The sequence below is a fragment of the Pelecanus crispus genome, chromosome 3 (assembly GCF_030463565.1).
Source record: "Pelecanus crispus isolate bPelCri1 chromosome 3, bPelCri1.pri, whole genome shotgun sequence".
Taxonomy (NCBI): domain Eukaryota; kingdom Metazoa; phylum Chordata; class Aves; order Pelecaniformes; family Pelecanidae; genus Pelecanus; species Pelecanus crispus.
Window position 1 is genome coordinate 25,648,042 of NC_134645.1, and position 17,515 is coordinate 25,665,556.

At 43.5% G+C, this 17,515-nt stretch overlaps 1 protein-coding gene across 1 annotated transcript in view; it reads right to left on the reverse strand.

The window, feature by feature from the left end:
• Positions 1-17,515, reverse strand: part of TTBK1 (tau tubulin kinase 1) — a 98,983-nt gene that overhangs the window by 28,764 nt on the left and 52,704 nt on the right. The window contains exons 9-12 of the mRNA XM_075707963.1: positions 11,716-11,870; positions 10,518-10,737; positions 6,122-6,297; positions 2,057-2,615 (exon numbers count right to left, since the gene is read on the reverse strand). Coding sequence (XP_075564078.1) covers positions 2,057-2,615; positions 6,122-6,297; positions 10,518-10,737; positions 11,716-11,870 — 1,110 coding nt within the window. The remainder of the gene's footprint in view (positions 1-2,056; positions 2,616-6,121; positions 6,298-10,517; positions 10,738-11,715; positions 11,871-17,515) is intronic.

The window sequence follows — 17,515 nt, forward strand, 5'->3', positions numbered from 1 at the left end:
CAACCAACTGTCCCTCCATCTCTGCTGTACCTAAGGAGAACAGGCTTCTGCTTTCCTTTAGGCACCAAGTCATTTTTCCTTTGAGAGTTAGCAGTTAGTTTTATGACAGCAAATGGAAAAATATGAATGTCACTGCAAAGCTGTGTATATAGAGGCAACTGAAGGATCCAGACATCAAAGGAAGCACAACTAAATCCCGGCCAGCCAACAAAGTCCAGTGTTGGTCTGTACGTACAAAGCTAGGCCCAGGAGTAACTGGAGGGTATTTCAGAACATAGCAGCAAAAAAATATGTGCAGTCTGCTGGAGAACCAAGGCTGTCTAATATATTAGCAGTGATTACCCACAATCCCACTAATTTACCATTTTTGCTGGCTTTTTAAGTATCACTGTGCAGTGATAAACAGCCTTCATACTGCATCATACCCAACTCCCCCTGTCATTTCACATAGCAGTATTACGTGCTATGGCCAAGAAGGCACCTCCAGCCTTCTTTAGCTATGATAAATATGTCAGTGAAGTGTCCCTGCTGGTTCTTACAGCTGGTTCTTACTAGCTGGCTCTTGGTATGGTCATTGCATCTTGCAGATCTTGCAGATCTTGCACTGACGAGTCTAATAAGTGTACAGACAGAGTAAATTCAGACACAGACCCTTCCAACTCTGCCAATCTTGCCTACGCAATCTCTAGATATCTGGGGCATTCAACATATTGGCTTTATACAGCAAACATCTCCACCTAGGAACTTTATACCTGGACACAGTCTCCGTGAGAAGCATGTACTGTAGTAGCAACTATTCCATGCTCAGCAGGACAGTCCGACTAGTGCCCGCTGTCAGTATTTCTATCCTTCCTGTGAATGCTACAGCCTCACACACCTTAGCAAGGAACACCTTGCCTGGCAGGCAAGGATTTGGTTTGATTCTTTTTATATAGTTTCTTGTATCATTCACGCTGCCAAAACTAACAGTCCATTTTTTCTTGTACCTCTCCTGGATCCAGAGAAGAGAAGAATCTGGCAAGGCCTGAATGGAAGGATGTTCTTTTAACATGCTCCAGTCCAGTGAACACTCCCTTAGAGAATAAGCTCAAGAAGGAATGGGAGATGGAATTACCATCTTCCAGAGGAGAACAAGCAGACTGCACGAACGCCTGCCATAGGTGGGTATCACTGTGTACATGACCCAAGACTCGCCTGATGCCATGTGCATAAGAGATGTTCATCAACATTCAAATACAAAAAGCCCTCAGGAGAACAATTTTATTGTCTCTTGCAGTGAACACTCTGGGACAGCCTTCTTCTCAATGGCTGAGAAATGAAGACTAGATACGACAGAGGAACTCTGAGCCTAGCAGTATATCATGTTTTTCCAGGTAATCTAATAAATTAGCTCCCACTATATCTTCAGAGGACCACAGAAAAAAGCAAAACCGAAAGAAGAAAGTCCTCTACAACTATCTGGAAAAAACACAGTAGGTAAAGAACATTTCTGTGAGTAAATACCTGGTAACAACAATGCCAGTCACTAAAGTAACGGTGATGGGATGTGTGTGCTGGTTACTCTGAGCTTTTTATTAGGTATTTAGAAGAAAGTTTAATTTCAGGGAGTTACTTCATGATTTGCATTGCGGCAGGCCTGCCTGGTGCTGATGTGTGATTAGACTAGAGGGCATTCTCTTGCCATACACTGCTGTTGCTGCTGAGAATCTATGTGGAGAAGATTTGCTAGCGACACCTCCATACAACTAAGTGGTTATTAACAAAATACCATGGGAGAGCAATAAGAGAACTGATTAAAGATACCCACAACCACAGCTGTGCTCTCCTCTTGTCCCTGTGCCAAAAAGGCTGAAAGATCTTGATAACAGTGTGTCCTTAGTAGGGGACATTACTAGCTACAGGGAGCACGTCTAAGATGTTCACAACATTTGCAAGCACTGTCAGAAAGAATTTCACAAGAGCATCCATGCTTGGAATCACAGACTTCTCCAGCACAGCTGAGGTTTGCTAAGATGATGCTATGCTAGGCAACAAGATACAGACCCAGGGATCTTACCTGTCTCTGAGGACCAGTAGGTTCAGATTCTCGTCTCCTTTGTCGGATAGCTGGTGCTGAATGTAGGGGGGAGTGGGCTGGACTTCCTGTCTGCTGTTCGTGTTTACTGTCAGATACTGTTTGAGAAGGTCCTTCATGTCTGTGGGAACTGTCCTCCTCAGTCACAGGCTGCATACCCCGACTTCGCCCATCATGTGTCTTCGGCCTGACTGCAGCATCTGCCCCCAAGCGCCTTCTCTCCTCACCCTCTTCAATAGGTCTTAGCTCCTCAGGCTCCTCATCTGTGGTTCCAGAGGTGCTTGGCTCAGCACCTGGGTGAAAGTCCTTCAGCTCTGTCTCCTTATCAATGATAACCCACTCCTTGCTATCAAAGTCCTCCTCCTCTGCGAGTGGCACTGAGCGGAAAGCATTGCTGAGGGCTTCATGTTCCACTGAAGCAGACACATCCATCCTACCACTTGCCTGCCGGTCAGCCTGGCCAGTATCAATGGACAGCATCTGGGCTGGCTGGGAGGAGCATACGAGCCGTGATGGAGAGCCAGGTAAATCCATTCGAGATCTAAAGACAGAACATGAAACCATTAAAAATACATCAGGTTTGCGGTTAAAGTTAGGGATCATAAGAGTTGAGAGAAAACCTGTATAGTCCTCACTCATTTCTTGGTATGCTTCAGAAAGACAGGCTTAAGCAAAAATATTTCTTCAGAACCTACAATGGCATAAAGATGTTCCCACTAAAGTGCTTCAGTATGACAGGCAAATCAGCATCTCTTTCTTGTAGATGGCAGGATGAGAACCAGTTTCCCCCAACAACACCCATATACTCTTCCCCTTTGGTAAGTTCTTTGGTTTGTGAAAAAAAAAAACCAAACCCAAACACACCTAAATCCTAAATGTACTGTCTGACTTAACAGTGTCTCTGCTGGGCTCCTATGACCTCTTCAGCTGCACTGTGCTATCCACTGAAGCCTCTAAGGCAGCCACATGAGTTCTTGGAAGACAGCAAGAATCTTTGATCCCATTGTGCATAGATGACCCCAAAATACTTTGGAGGAGCAGGAAGGAAATATGGCAAGTATCCTTTTACAAAGGGTAGCACAATGTTCAGTGGCTCACAGTCTAAATAGCAGCAGCTTCTGCAGCCATGCAGAAATACCTTTCAAAGAGGCCCTGGAAGCTCCCTGTGCCCCAATGGCCCTGGCAGCATCTTAGCGGGAAAAGCCAGTGGCACTTCTGTGTTTCTGGTTCACAGTGCTATGATCCGTGCTTCTCATTTGGCCTGCACCTGCTGCTTGCTTTGCTTCTCTGTCTATCACAGAGGCTAGCAGCTTGTTGGACAAAGCCAGAGTGTCTGCTGCCCAGAAAAAGACAGCTGCAGTTTGTTTTACAAAAGGATTTCAACGAAGACCATACAGAAGCCTCTCAGACTCCTCTGGGAAAAGCCTTCCATGTGTGAGAAAGCATGAGGGGAAACAGAGAAGCGACTGACCATTGGGTGAGGGTTGCTAAGCAAAACTGGGTATCTTCAGCACAGTGGAAGGTCAGAGTGGAGATGGAAAGAACTACAAGCAAAAATGAAAAATTTTTGATGAAAGGGGAATTAGAGAAGGAGGTGAACGAAAGGTTGATGTAGACAAAGTTGTGAGCAAAAAATAAGATCTCAGCAAAAGCCATCTGATGGATCTGAAAGAAGCAAGGCTATATTTGTTAAAGTCTTAAAAATATATTATTGTGAATAAGGAACACTAAGTATGCAAAGTAAGAATGAAAAATGGCCTTTACTGTGAGTGTGAAGAAGAACTGGATTTTAAAGAGCTGTTGCTAAAAAAATAGAAGAAACTCTGGATTTAGGCAATGTCTTCATCCATTCCCCAGAAGAGGAGAGACTCCTGGAGTGGAAGAATTTACTCCAGAAAGCCAGAAGAATTTCCCAGTGCTGCGAGTCAGGTCTGTGTTGTGAAAAGACAAAAACAGAATAAAGAGAAGACTGTGTGGCAGAGTGTGATTGTATTTGTACCATACTTGGTGCAGGCTACCTGGAAGATGAAAAAAATCCTTTTGATTTTAAAAACAGGAGCTGAGGGAAGAAGGCACCAGAAAGGGATGCATTTTGGATAATACACATTTTCTACATTAAGTAAGCATGATGTTGAGTAGACAGGGAAGAGTGGGAGAAGTAAAGAAGGGAGTTAAAAGCATTCAGTGGATATACAGGACTAGTGTTGCTGACTGTTATAAATGGCTTTTTTCCCCTTCCTACTTTAAAGAGCCTTTCTTCTGAGCAAGAAAAAGAAGACGTAGCAAGACCCAAGATTTCCTATTCAAACCCTAAATTATTAATAGCAACACAAACAATCTTTGCTGAATTACAGAAAAGTATTACAGCTTCCCCCAGCCACCCAGAATAAAACAGTACCTAACAAACTGGGGGTAGTGCTAGGCGCTCATCCTCTCTCTAGCTCTTTTTGATCCTCCTTCATTTCCAGCTACCATCTCCTTGTGACTGCTCCTCTTGGCTGAAGTCTGTCAGATTTTCTCTGAGAAGAAGGCCTGTCTCTCTTCTACCTCTTTTAGAGGGGCCACTTCACCAGTACGTCCTGCAACCACAGTCCATGCCCTGACTTTCAATGGGAAGAGGAAGACAGAGTAACAAAGGATGTGAAGGGAGTTACCAGCAGCAAAGGCTTATGTCTTGTAACACGTGTTCTCCAGCACACAATACTTTGAAAAGCTTCTTTTAATTATCTTTATTGTTCTTGGTTTGTTGTTTATTTCTTTGCTGTGGATCTGAGAGAAGGTATTCCTATTACCCTCAAAATCAGGGTGTAATATGTACTTTCCACATGCAAACAAGTGCAATGCTACATGCTGAAAAATGAATACTGTTATTACCATTAATGAAAAAGAATGAAATAATGTGAGGGACCGAAAGAGTTAATGTCTCAAACATTGTGGTGGGGTGAGTTAAGGTCTGTATAGAGACAAGTTAAGGTCTCCATAGCGATAAACTGGGGTCTGCATAGCAGCACAGGTGAGAAATGGATTGGAAGGGCAGGAGGCTGTCAGAGGATTAGCAGTTCTGCCTTCTGATGGTTGAAGGTCATGCAGGTTCATTTTAGGAAGGGGCTCACGACCACCCAAAAGACCCCTTGTGACCACCCCCCCCAGCAGCACCTGCACAGAAGATGGAGAACATTCTGGAACAAGCCTCAAGGGGGACGAGACTGGAGGTGGGGCCTGGCCCATCACAGACACAACTTCGAGGAGCCACGTGCGCACCCCCACCCCCGGAGGACCCCACGCTGCCGCCCCTGCTCCGGGCCGGCCTCCCCCGCCCGCTGCCAGCGCAGCCGGGGTGCTCCGGGAGCAGCGTGCCCAGAGCCGGAGGGCTGCCGCGTTTGTCATCGACATTGAGGGATCCGAGGGTGGTGATATCTCTCTCTCCTCTTTCTTCCTTTCCTCTTATTTCAGTCAGAACCCACATTGCCTATTGTGCTTTCCTGGTTCGGGTTGCCTACTGTTATGCCACCCAAGCTCAGATTGGTGTTTACCATCAATAAAGTGTTTAATTGATCGTTTGGTGTCGTTTCACCTTAATTTAGCTCAAAGGAATCACAGAACCTCCATGATCCTCTCTGGACAGCCCAGTTTGGGTCGTGACAAATAATGAAACCCACCAGATCAGGATGTGCCAGCTAGCTCCCAGAATACATGCATCCCTGTATGTATCCTAACATGATCCATTCTTCCCTCCCACCTCAGGACAGCCAAAAGCTTAGTGACTGTTTACATTATCTCTGACCTGATGCTTTGCCTTCCCTCTGACAAATGTCCCTCCTACCATCTGTGGAGTTCTTCCCATCCAGAGACAGGATAAGAATCATTCCCACTAACTCTCCTTATTAACAGACATGAGTGTCTCATCAGAAAGATCATAAAGCTCATGAACACCTCCACCCAGAAAAGAACTTCCAGTGCCTGCTGATGTAATGATTAAGTTGGTCTCAACAGTCAATCCTCAAGACACCACTAAAAGCAGTAGGAGACTACAGAGGGTGAGCAAACCTTCTTTCATGTAGATCTGCTTTGCCATCAGCAGTGGAGAGGCGTTCCGACTCAGGGCTGTTCACACGGCGGTATCTTAGGGAGCGCACTTGTGCGGTAGGGGACTCCGGAGGCACTCGGACGGGGGAACTGGGGCAGATACCATTTCTCTGCTCCTCTTCCACCATGCACTGAGTCTGCAGGGATTAAATACAGATAACTTGAAAATCTGACCAAAGACATTGATTTCCCATCCTTCACTGTTGCTCTGTGCTTTCTTCCAGCATATAGTTTCAGCTGCATTTTAACAATCTACACAAGCAATGTTTGAAGGAATGCAAAGGCCCATATGCCCTGGCAATTATCTAGTATTAAAACACGGTATGGATTTTAAATCAATTCAAATATTTAAACGTCTTTACGAGATGGCCTTTGCATTTCAATTACCCTGAATACTTGATCCAAAGGACTTATCATGGGCTAACCTACTGCATACACAAACCCTAACTGCTTATCCAAGATATCTAAGAACCCTTGTTTGTCAATATTCATCTTTGCAGGGTCCATGCATTATATTGCTATGTACATACTTTCACTTCTGATGAACTTGATATGACTAAGCCACCTCCCAGTTCCCACGGTGGTTTTTTGTTTTGTTTGGGTTTTTTTGTTTGTTTGTTTGGTTTTTCTGTTTTTTTAAATCTTGGTCCTCTAAAAAAAGTCCTCCAGGACATATACTCAACCACAACATCTGTAAGAGCTTTCCACAGACCCAAGGTCATGCAGGGACCTGAACATACTTGTGAGCATTGCGTGTTCATACTCTACCAGTACATATCTTCTGTTTTCATATGGTCTTAGTGAATTTTTTTTTTTTTTTTAAATTTAGCAGCAAGGAGCAAAAGTAGGTGACTGTAACACAGCTGCCTTCTGCCTTCCACTGTGCTGCTTCCCCTTGCAAGAGAAGACCTGCTTAGGCAAAAGCATAGAGGCAGAATGGTCCAAGGGCTACAGCAGCAGTCTAGGATTTGCATTCAACCCTGCTGTGCTGCCAGCCATGCAACATCAGCTGCTACACACTGCCTCTGTGTGGGGATGTGCATTGAGGTGCCAGTGCAAGTTCCTACTATGGAGAATGTTTACCCTTCTCTGCAGCATGCCCTACATTCACTTGTCCTCTATTAATGCCAGAGGCTCTGAACCTAAGCAGGCTTCTCAGTAAAATGCTGCTGACTAAGACAGTTGCCTTTGTGCATGTACTGCGTATATACGGCAAGTCAGTCAGTGTCCATAAATTAGCAGATCTAAACCATCCAGGCTGGGTTTGGAATGCATACCTAAGGAGCCTTTGCAGCTAGGGAGCATGGAGGGGAACTTTCAGGCATTCCAGGAAAAGCAGAATAGGTGATAATGATTTAATCTGTAATCCATTCAGGCCGGGAGAAGATTAGCAACAAAGGAAGGTCAAATGTGTTTGTGAAAGGTGCAAAGTGCTGATGTAACTGTAGAGTAACAGGCAACTTGGTAAGATCTAAGAGCAGAGAATTGGAGGAGGGTGTGGGAGAGAAGAAAGAGACTTCTGAAAAAACACAGAATGAGAACTTTGACCCAGTGGAGGAAGGAGAAGCAGGAGGAGGATTTAGAAAGGTCAGTGATAGTAAGCAAGAAAATTGTCCTTAACACAGAAATGGGAGAAGTGGGACAGAAGGACATCTGAACTGTGTGAACAGAGAAAAAAGGATGACCTTAGTGAGGTACTGGGGAGAAAAAACATGGCAAGATCTACTCATCACCTAAATACAGAGAGCAAGACAGGGAGAGCCAGGGTTACTTCTGGTGCTACAAGACTGGTCGATGAAGGATGGTGAAGCTGTGAATAGCAGAAGGGTGTTTTACAGACCAGCAGTCCTTGCAGCTCTGAAAGACACAAGGGATGCCTGAGATTACAAGCAGAGGTGAAGCTGTGCCCTTACATATCAAATCTGCAGCCTCCTTTTTTCCTCCATGTGGTGACTGTGACTTAAATAAAAATGATTCCCTCTAAGAGAACAGTCAGATTAAAGATAATAAGCCTAGCAGAGCACAAGGACAGGCAAGAGTCAGACTAAAGAAAACAACCCTCACAGAGACAAAGGACAGAGTTCTTTAGCTTTGGAGAACATGATGCCCTGGGCTCTATTTCATAGACCGCTGTGTAGCTACAGAGCTTGTCAGAACTGAAGTGCTCACTGCCACACTGACTAACTCCCTAAGCTCATTTGCCAGTAAACTGACAAGAAATAGCATATCCCTTGGCAGGAGAGTCACCTGGTCATGCTGTGGAAACCTCTCCTGCCTCTAGCTGCTGTTATGACAGGCAGGACTTGTGAATGACAGCACTGGGTACCTAAGACATGATGTATGACTAGCACGCAGAAAGGACATTTAGGACTCCATTGTGCACATCTCAGTCTGACTGAAGAGCATCAAGGCACCTGGTGGTTCAAAGGAACAGAAAAATGCATAGGAGTTTTCTATAATACTATTTTTTTTTTTGTATGTTGTGGAAACAGAACTGTCCCACTCTAACAGGGTTTTCTTATTTCATGTGCCTTCAAATGAGAACTTCTGGGAATGCACACAGTTTACCAGTGAGAGATGAAGAAGTGATCTGAACTTGGGTTATAATTCTTAGTATTGGGGAATGCCGCTGGTAATGTTCCATACAGATAACATGTTGTCCTGCTTTCGGCTGGGATAGAGTTAATTTTCTTCCTAGTAGCTGGCATAGTGCTGTGTTTTGGATTTAGTAGGAGAAGAATGTTGATAACACACTGATGTTTTAGTTGTTGCTAAGTACTGCTTATGCTAGTCAAGGACTTTTCAGCTTCCCATGCTCTGCCAGGTACACAAGAAACTGGGAGGGGGCACAGCCAGAATAGTTGATCCAAACTGACCAAAGGGCTATTCCATACCATATGATGTCATGCTCAGTATATAAATGGGGGGGGGTTGGCTGGGGAGCAGCAATCGCTGCTCGGGAACTGTCTGGGTATCGGTCGGCGGGTGGTGAGCAATTGCATTGCGCATCACTTGCTTTGTATATTGTTATTATTATTATAATATTGTTGTTATTATAATTTAAACTGTTCTTATCTCAACCCAGGAGTGTTTCTCACTCTTATTCCTCCGATTCTCTCCCCCATCCCATCGGGGCAGGGGGAGTGAGTGAGCAGCTGCGTAGTGCTTAGTTGCTGGCTGGGGCTAAACCACGACACATGTTGATCCAAATTATTTGCTTTGGAGAACTTTAAGCAGGTTAGATGAAGTTATTTCTTGTCCATGAATAAAGTTTTCTAGTAAGACTAAGGATAGTGGAGATGTCTACAGGGCTCAAAGAAGGACTAACTTTGTGCCAGTAGAGACTGAAGTGAATTCTGGTCAGATCCTGAAGACTGGTAGATTTAACATGCTAGTCCACAAATGTCCATTAAAGACAGGTTTGTGAAATGAAGCCGATATGCCCTGGTAATATTTTAAGTCTGTCTGGTGAAGGTTTCTCTGCTAACAGATTCTGTATATATCTGATGTCGTACCACGTGACATTCTGATTTTTAAATAAGAATTGAAATCAACACAACAAATACTAATTTACTTACAATATGTAAGTTGGTCTAATAAATAAATTAACTGGTAGATTCTCATCCTTAACATTTACTATGGAATCATCATTCAATGGGGATGCCTCGAAGAAATTAGGTAACATTTACAAGAAAGGACTGAGAAACAGCTTAGGGATTGTGAGGAAAACCAACTGAAGCATACACTTCATGCAAGCTAAAAAGTCTAATATGATCTTGGAATGCAGAAATATGAGAATATTAAGTGACAGTTTCTCGCACTCTTCACAGGGGTGAAACCATCATTAGATGCTCTTTACAGATTGTGCTATCCTTAGAAAGGAAAGTTAAAAAATTGGAAGAGAAAAATTAGTGATAATTCAAGATGTAGAAAAATATGGCTTATGAAGTCATCTCTGATGACATTTATTTACTCAAGAGGTTAGGACACACTAAAATTTTGGTTTATAATTTCCAAACCTGGGACATTTCTGATATTGTATCAGCTATGCAAGGACTAGAATTCCATTGCTTGAAGTATCAAGATCCTAGATAACGATATAGCGATTGGCAAAAGATTCACTCTAGCATTATTTGCCCCCAAAATGCCATTTGCATAAAGAACCAAATTAATCCCAATGGCTTTTACTCTGTGAAAAAATTGTTTGTAATTTCCCATTTCCACAGGGAAATTCCACACTGCTTTTTGGGCTGCACTATGTAGGATGCTACATCAGTGGATCCGGGCGGCTTCTAGCAGTCTGTGAGTCCATTGCCCTAAATCCAGCAGCCACAGGAGATAATTAAATGTTCTTTACTTTGCTGATGCTGATCCTGAGTTTGTTGCGATTCACATCTGTCTCTTCCCAAACTTCAGCCTCATTGAAAGCAGTGTTTGGAGCCTGACCAAGACCTTCCGCTGGCCGGCCTGACAGGATGGGAGGAGCATTCTCTTGATCACTCAGATGTTCACCCTGTAGGACATCCTCAGTGTTCTCACGAAGCAAGTCCCCAGGTACCGGAGTGACATTAACCACCCTACGGAAGAGACAAGAAGAAAGGTAAAATTATTAGCACTTAAGAAGGAGGCCTATCGCACTCCCCCACAGAAATTCCTTAGCAGCTTTTAGGGCATTACCAGCTTGAAAAAACAGGCAGTCCAGCATTATCCTAGATATGACAACCTGAAACAGAACAGGAGGATTCCACCTAACATATAGTCACAAAGACAGTGGGATGGATCAGTGAAAACATCTTGGGACCCTTGACATGCAGACTGCAAACTTCTTCATAATTGCCCATTACACAATATTTAGCTTAGAAGAAACTTCCCCTCTTTCGCACGAGCAAATGAGGCTTAATAGGTCTTATAGCTTTTATCTTTTATAATATTAAGCTTTTATGTTCTGTATTACTAAGGATTATTGTTATCCCTTAATGTCAGTCCCCCCAAAAGCACCAAGACAGACCATTGAACTATCAACTTCTACTGCTCCATCTCTGAGCACCAAGCTCTGTGTACCTTTGCACCAGCACATGAAACACCCTATAAAGGTTCAAGGAGCTGTGTTCGAGGCATGACCAGTCCAGTGCATGCTCTCTGCTGTGTTCAGCTCACTATCAATCACAAACCCACCCCACAGCAACGCAACAACTGCCTCACAGCAGGCACCTCTCACAGAAGCTCCAGCCATGTGTGCCATATAATATGCAAAATATACAAGCGTATGGGCTCCATCAATCCTGGCCAAAGGTCTCCAGTCATCCCTTAATGTGACTACAACCCACACACTCATCCCCAGTAGAAGATGTGTTTTCAGGACAGCAAGGGTCTGAAACTGGGTTCCACCACCTTTGATATATGTTAATACATATTAAGTCAAATCAAGTGGTAGCTACCATGCAGCTCCAACTTCCCAGGATCATAATGGCCTTGAAATCTTTCAAAAATGAACTTGTTACTGAGCTTGTTATTGAGGATGTCCATAGTCTGACTAGTGCAACTGTAATACTCACCCAAACATGGCTGCTGTTTGCCGGGTGTTTTGCTGTGGTGGAGTAGAGGTGCTAGTGGACAACAAGATATCCGTACCAGCCTTCTCCCAGTCAAAGGCTTCATTTTCAGTGATGCCTCTTTCTTTCATGCTGTTCTCGAAAACTGACATTATTAGCTGAAATAAATTTAGAAAAACAATTTATGTTAAGTAGCTGAGGGTGGCTTTCACAAAAAATCTGAAGTATGAGCATGAGGACCAAGTGCAGCTTATAATCTCCACCTTGCCTACAAAAGGTACCAAGAAATGAAAGCAGATGTCATAAAATCATATCAGTTGTTTCTCAGGCTCGTTTTGGCTTGGTAACTGAAATTTCTTTAAATCTACAAAAAACAATCTAAAAATGTTGCGCATGCAACATTTTGATACCGATTTGATGAAATCTTGCAGTTGGCTTGTTACTCTAACTCTAAAGCCTCAACTTCACCTCAGCTTTCCTGTAGATCGGACATATGCAGAATACATTTGATACACAGAGTTCAAGGGCTGCCAGAAGACGTAAACGCAACAGGAAAACACAGTCCTAGGATGCAGACTCGTAGTGTCTGGCTCAAATATAGCTTTGTCAGGAGCCCTATGACATGCTTATACACAATGTGGCCTGCCACATTTGGCTGCAGAAGAAAATAAAACTGTAAAAGGGATGATACAATTTTCTTTATAAGATATCAGGTACAAATGCTCATGCTGACGTGGTTTATGCTTGTTGCTTTCCAAGAACAGGTATTCTTTAGGAGAGAATGAAACTACTGGCAACAGTGCTCCGTGCATCAATACGCTACCCAGGGGAATCTGATGATGTTCTGCTGTCAAAGGGAAACTGGATGCTATAGGCCAGCACAGCTGTATGTGAGATCCTGCATTTCTAATAAAATTATTCAGCTAAATAATGCAGAACTGAGAGGATTCAGCCTAAAGTCTACACAGGGAGAGACTATGGGGACAAATACATTTGGCTTATGGCACAGAATTAGCACTAAGTTATGAATAAAATCTACCATGAACAAACCCCCTATTTGCTTGCATTTATATTCCAGTTCTGTTTATCAGCATGATCAGAAGGCCGGGAAAGCCTGCCGTTTCCTACTACCTTCCACCAACCTGCAGTAAAATGCATATTTGCAGCTTTCAGTTGAGCCATCTTTTTCCTCCTTTTTGTGACCTAGAATCCTAGAATTAGGTGCGCCACTCCTGCAGAGGCAATACATTTGATTAAAAGAATTCCCAGAGTTGACTGTCGGTCAGACCAAGGAACAGGTAACACCTCTCCAGAGAGTGGACGTGACATGGCAGTGGTAGCAGCTTCTTTGATTTGAAAGGGATTTTACTGTTGTGACAGTCTAACATGATAGGATTCTGTTTCTGCTTGTTAGCCTCATGTCATGATGTCCCCTTTCACCTCTGATGGAAACAGGAGTTGTGCTGCTGCCATTGGCAGGGAATTTCTTGCTCAAAACTGAATGTGAGTAACTAAATGTCCTGGTTTCAGCTGGGATAGAGTTAATTTTCTTCCTAGTAGCGGGCACAGTGCTTCTCATTTAGAATGAGAAGAATGTTGATAACACACTGATGTTTTAGTTGTTGCTAAGTACTGCTTATGCTAGTCAAGGACTTTTCAGCTTCCCATGCTCTGCCACGTGCACAAGAAACTGGGAGGGGGCACAGCCAGAATAGTTGATCCAAACTGACCAAAGGGCTATTCCATACCATATGACGTCATGCTCAGTATAGAAACGGGGGGGGGGGGGGGTTGGCTGGGGAGCAGCGATCGCTGCTTGGGAACTGTCTGGGTATCGGTCGGCGGGTGGTGAGCAATTGCATTGTGCATCACTTGCTTTGTATATTATTATTATTTTATTGTTACTATTATCATTACTATTTTACTTTATTTCAATTATTAAACTGTTCTTATCTCAACCCAAGAGTGTTTCTCACTCTTACTCCTCTGATTCTCTCCCCCATCCCACTGGGGCAGGGGGAGTGAGCGAGCGGCTGCGTGGTGCTTAGCCCCTGGCTGGGGCTAAACCACGACACTAAAGGGTCACAGTCTTGCTTTTAGTAAATGTATTTCTGGTATTTAGTAACCTTATATGGATCTTTTCTCCTGAATTTACCTAATTACTTATTGAATACATAAGCTTTTGGACTACACCTATTTTATGGCAAAGAATGCACCAATTATATGAACTATCTTCTTTGCTCATTCAAACCTGCCACCTGCTAATTTCATTTGGCAGTTCCTCATTTTCATAGCAGAAGAGGCAGAAAACAGTCATTCTCCATTCACTTCTTGCCATTCTGATTTTGATTTTAAAGATGTCATATACATGTCAGTCCTCTCTTTTTTTCAGAGTGTACTGCCCTAGTCTAATTAGTCTTTATATATCTGGAAGTGGACCTATCTCTAGCCTCCTTGTTACCCTTCCCTACAACTTCTCTGATTTCAAGATATCCTTTTTGAGATGCAGGAATGGAACTACACACAGTATTTAAAAGTACGCTTCACACAGATTTACATGGTAGCATAAGGATATTTTCTGTTTACCCTCTAATACTACTCTAATTCTTAGGATTATATTTGCTTTCTGACTGCTACTTTGGCAAGAATTACTGTCCAATGTCTTTTAGAAATTAATATCCCCACATCCTCAAAGACTCCTTCCAAGAACTCCATACATTTGTAGACAGATGCCCTTATAAAAGCCATACTGACTTCTGCTCATTAGCTCATCCTCACCCATCTGTCCACTAATCCCAGTCTTTATTACAGTTTCTGATTCTTTGTGATGTACATGTCAGTGTCAGGGACTGGTATCTTCTGAAGCCATTTAAAAATGGGTACTGCTTCTGCCACCTTCCATTCCTTTGATACTGAAGTAGTCTGAAGTAAGAAACCATGTGCTAAAATTAGAAGTTCAGCTGTCTTATTCTTAGCATTCCTTCATGCTGTCAAGGACCCACTCAGTCAAAACAACTTTTGTTACTTTCTGCTATAACTTCTGTAATGCTTGCATATGACTTTGCAGGCCATTTGGGATTTTACAGACCTCTATTATACATCCTGTAGGGTCTTTTTTCGCAGGCTGAAGGCTACCAGTATCCTCAGCTGCCATTATTCTCAAGCTATTCCATGGTCTTATTGAGCATTCTTAGCTTTCTTTGAACCCTTTATACTTCTGATGAAAGGTCAAAGCTTTCCAAGGAGGAAAGTGGAGTGGGAAACTGCACAGAACAGTCCCCAAAACAACCACTGCTCCCAGAAGTCATGCGAAGAGTTACTGGAACCTGTCTAGGGATCCTCTGCCTGCACACACAGTATTATTAAGGACCAGAACAGTTTCCACAGTCATTGCAAGCCTCACCTACTGAGCTTCCTTCTGCTGGGCCCAAGAACAGCTAACTTGGCAGAGCCAGGAGGAAGATGACAAGAGATCCCTCAGTTACACAGCATGTCAGATAAGGAGCACAGCCAAGAGCCTTGGCAGGAGGTGCTACAGATGCAGAGGGCTGGAACTCAAAAGATCTTTACATTGCAAAGGAACTTAGGCAATCACCTAGTCCACCCCCTACTTAAAGCAGGGCTTACCTTCAAGTCAGGTCCAGTTTCAAAGTCAGAGCAGCTTGCTTAATGCCCTGTCAAGTTATGTTCTGACTACCTCCAAGGATGAAGACCCCCACTACTGTTTGACATCCTCCTGAAGATAACGTTTTCCCATACAGCTAATTGCAATTTCCTTTGTTGGGGACTGTGTCAATTGCATCTCAGCCTTTCAGTGTGCACCTCAGAAGAGTCTAGTTCAGTCCTCCCTATAGGTAGCAGAAGGCAAAACCAGGATCCCCTTTGATCCTTCCCTTCTTAAGGTCAAAGAAACCCAATTCTCTCAGCTTCTCTCCTTATGGCATGTGCTCTAGCTCCCAGTCATCTTGGTGGCCTTCCACTGGGCTCACTCCAGTTTGTTTGTCTTGTACCAGACAGAGCTTTCCTGATGTGATTTAACAAGTGCCTAACAGAAGGGAATAATCACTTCCCTTACACTGCTAGCTATGCTCCTTAATACAGCCCAACATGCGGTTAGCTTGCTTTGTCACAAGGACACACTACTGTTTTATGGTCACCACTAAGACATGCAGGTCTGCAGAAGCAGAGCTCCTCCCTAGCCAGTTAGTTGAACCCCAGCCTGTACTGTTCCACATGTTTATTCCATCCCAAGTGCAGGACTTGCCTTTGCTGAACCGCATGAGTTTCCTGTAACCCTGTCAAGGTCTCTGAGTATCGGTACTACGCTTCAGCATATCAGCTGCTTCTCCCAAATTGGTATCTTCTGTGAACTGGCTGAGAGTGTGCTCTGTCCCCCTGTCCCATCATCCAGGTCTTTAATGAAGACACTGAACACTATTAGCTCCAGCACTGTTCCCTGAGAGATACTGCTCTGTCCTGGAGAAATCCATGCTGGCTCTTCCCAGTCCCCTTCTAATCTTTCAGGTACCTGGTCATGCTTTCCAAAAGTAGTTCTTTCACAATGAGCCCAGCATCCCTCTCCAGCAAGAAGAGAATACCCACCATGCCTGTATACACCATTCCATTAAGAATTTTTTAGTTTGTATACTATGGACTTAAGGCTAGATAGAGGCTGACTTGCCATATTTTCTTGGCAGTAACAGACCTAACCTTTTGGTGTTACACAATGTCCTGGTTTTGGCTGGGACAGAGTTAATTTTCTTCCTAGTAGCTGGCATAGTGCTGTGTTTTGGATTTAGTAGGAGAAGAATGTTGATAACACACTGATGTTTTAGTTGTTGCTAAGTACTGCTTATGCTAGTCAAGAACTTTTCAGCTTTCCATGCTCTGCCAGGTGCACAAGAAACTGGGAGGGGGCACAGCCAGAATAGTTGATCCAAACTGAACAAAGGGCTATTCCATACCATATGACATCATGCTCAGTATAGAAACTGGGTGGAGTTGGCCATGGAGCAGCGATCGCTGCTCGGGAACTGTCTGGGTATCGGTCGGCGGGTGGTGAGCAATTGCGTTGTGCATCACTTGCTTTGTATATTATTATCATTGTTATATTGTTATTATTATCATTACTATTTTGCTTTATTTCAATTATTAAACTGTTCTTATCTCAACCCAGGAGTGTTTCTCACTCTTACTCCTCCAATTCTCTCCCCCACCCCATCAGGGTAGGGGGAGTGAGTGAGCGGCTGCGTGGTACTTAGTTGCTGGCTGGGGCTAAACCACGACACACAAAAACAAGGAAGGCAATTATGAAGTCTGTGCATACATGAACAATATTATCGTTTTTTTCAAAAACTTTATGAGTAACCATTTGATGGGGTTTGAAGCTAGATGAAGACTTCAGGGAAGGCTGAGCTCAGCTGATGAGGGAACACAGGAAAAGGTAGTAGATGACCAAGTAATGTCTTCTCATAAGAATTCCTTAATGCAGGAAGATATTCCGATTTCTCTCTACCGATTGAGAATAATCATAGAATCATAGAATCGTTTAGGTTGGAAAAGACCTTTAAGATCATCCAGTCCAACCATTAACCTAACACTACCAAGTCCACCACTAAACCAATTAAGGGGAGAGTAGCAATTTCATGTTTCCTGGCTTGGTGGCTGCATTATTTTTAATGAAAGTAAAAAATAGGAATCATTAAGATTGGAAAGGACCTCTAAAATCATCAGTCCAATCATCAACCCAACACCACCATGCCCACTAAACCATGTCCCAAAGTGCCATGTCTACCCGTTTTTT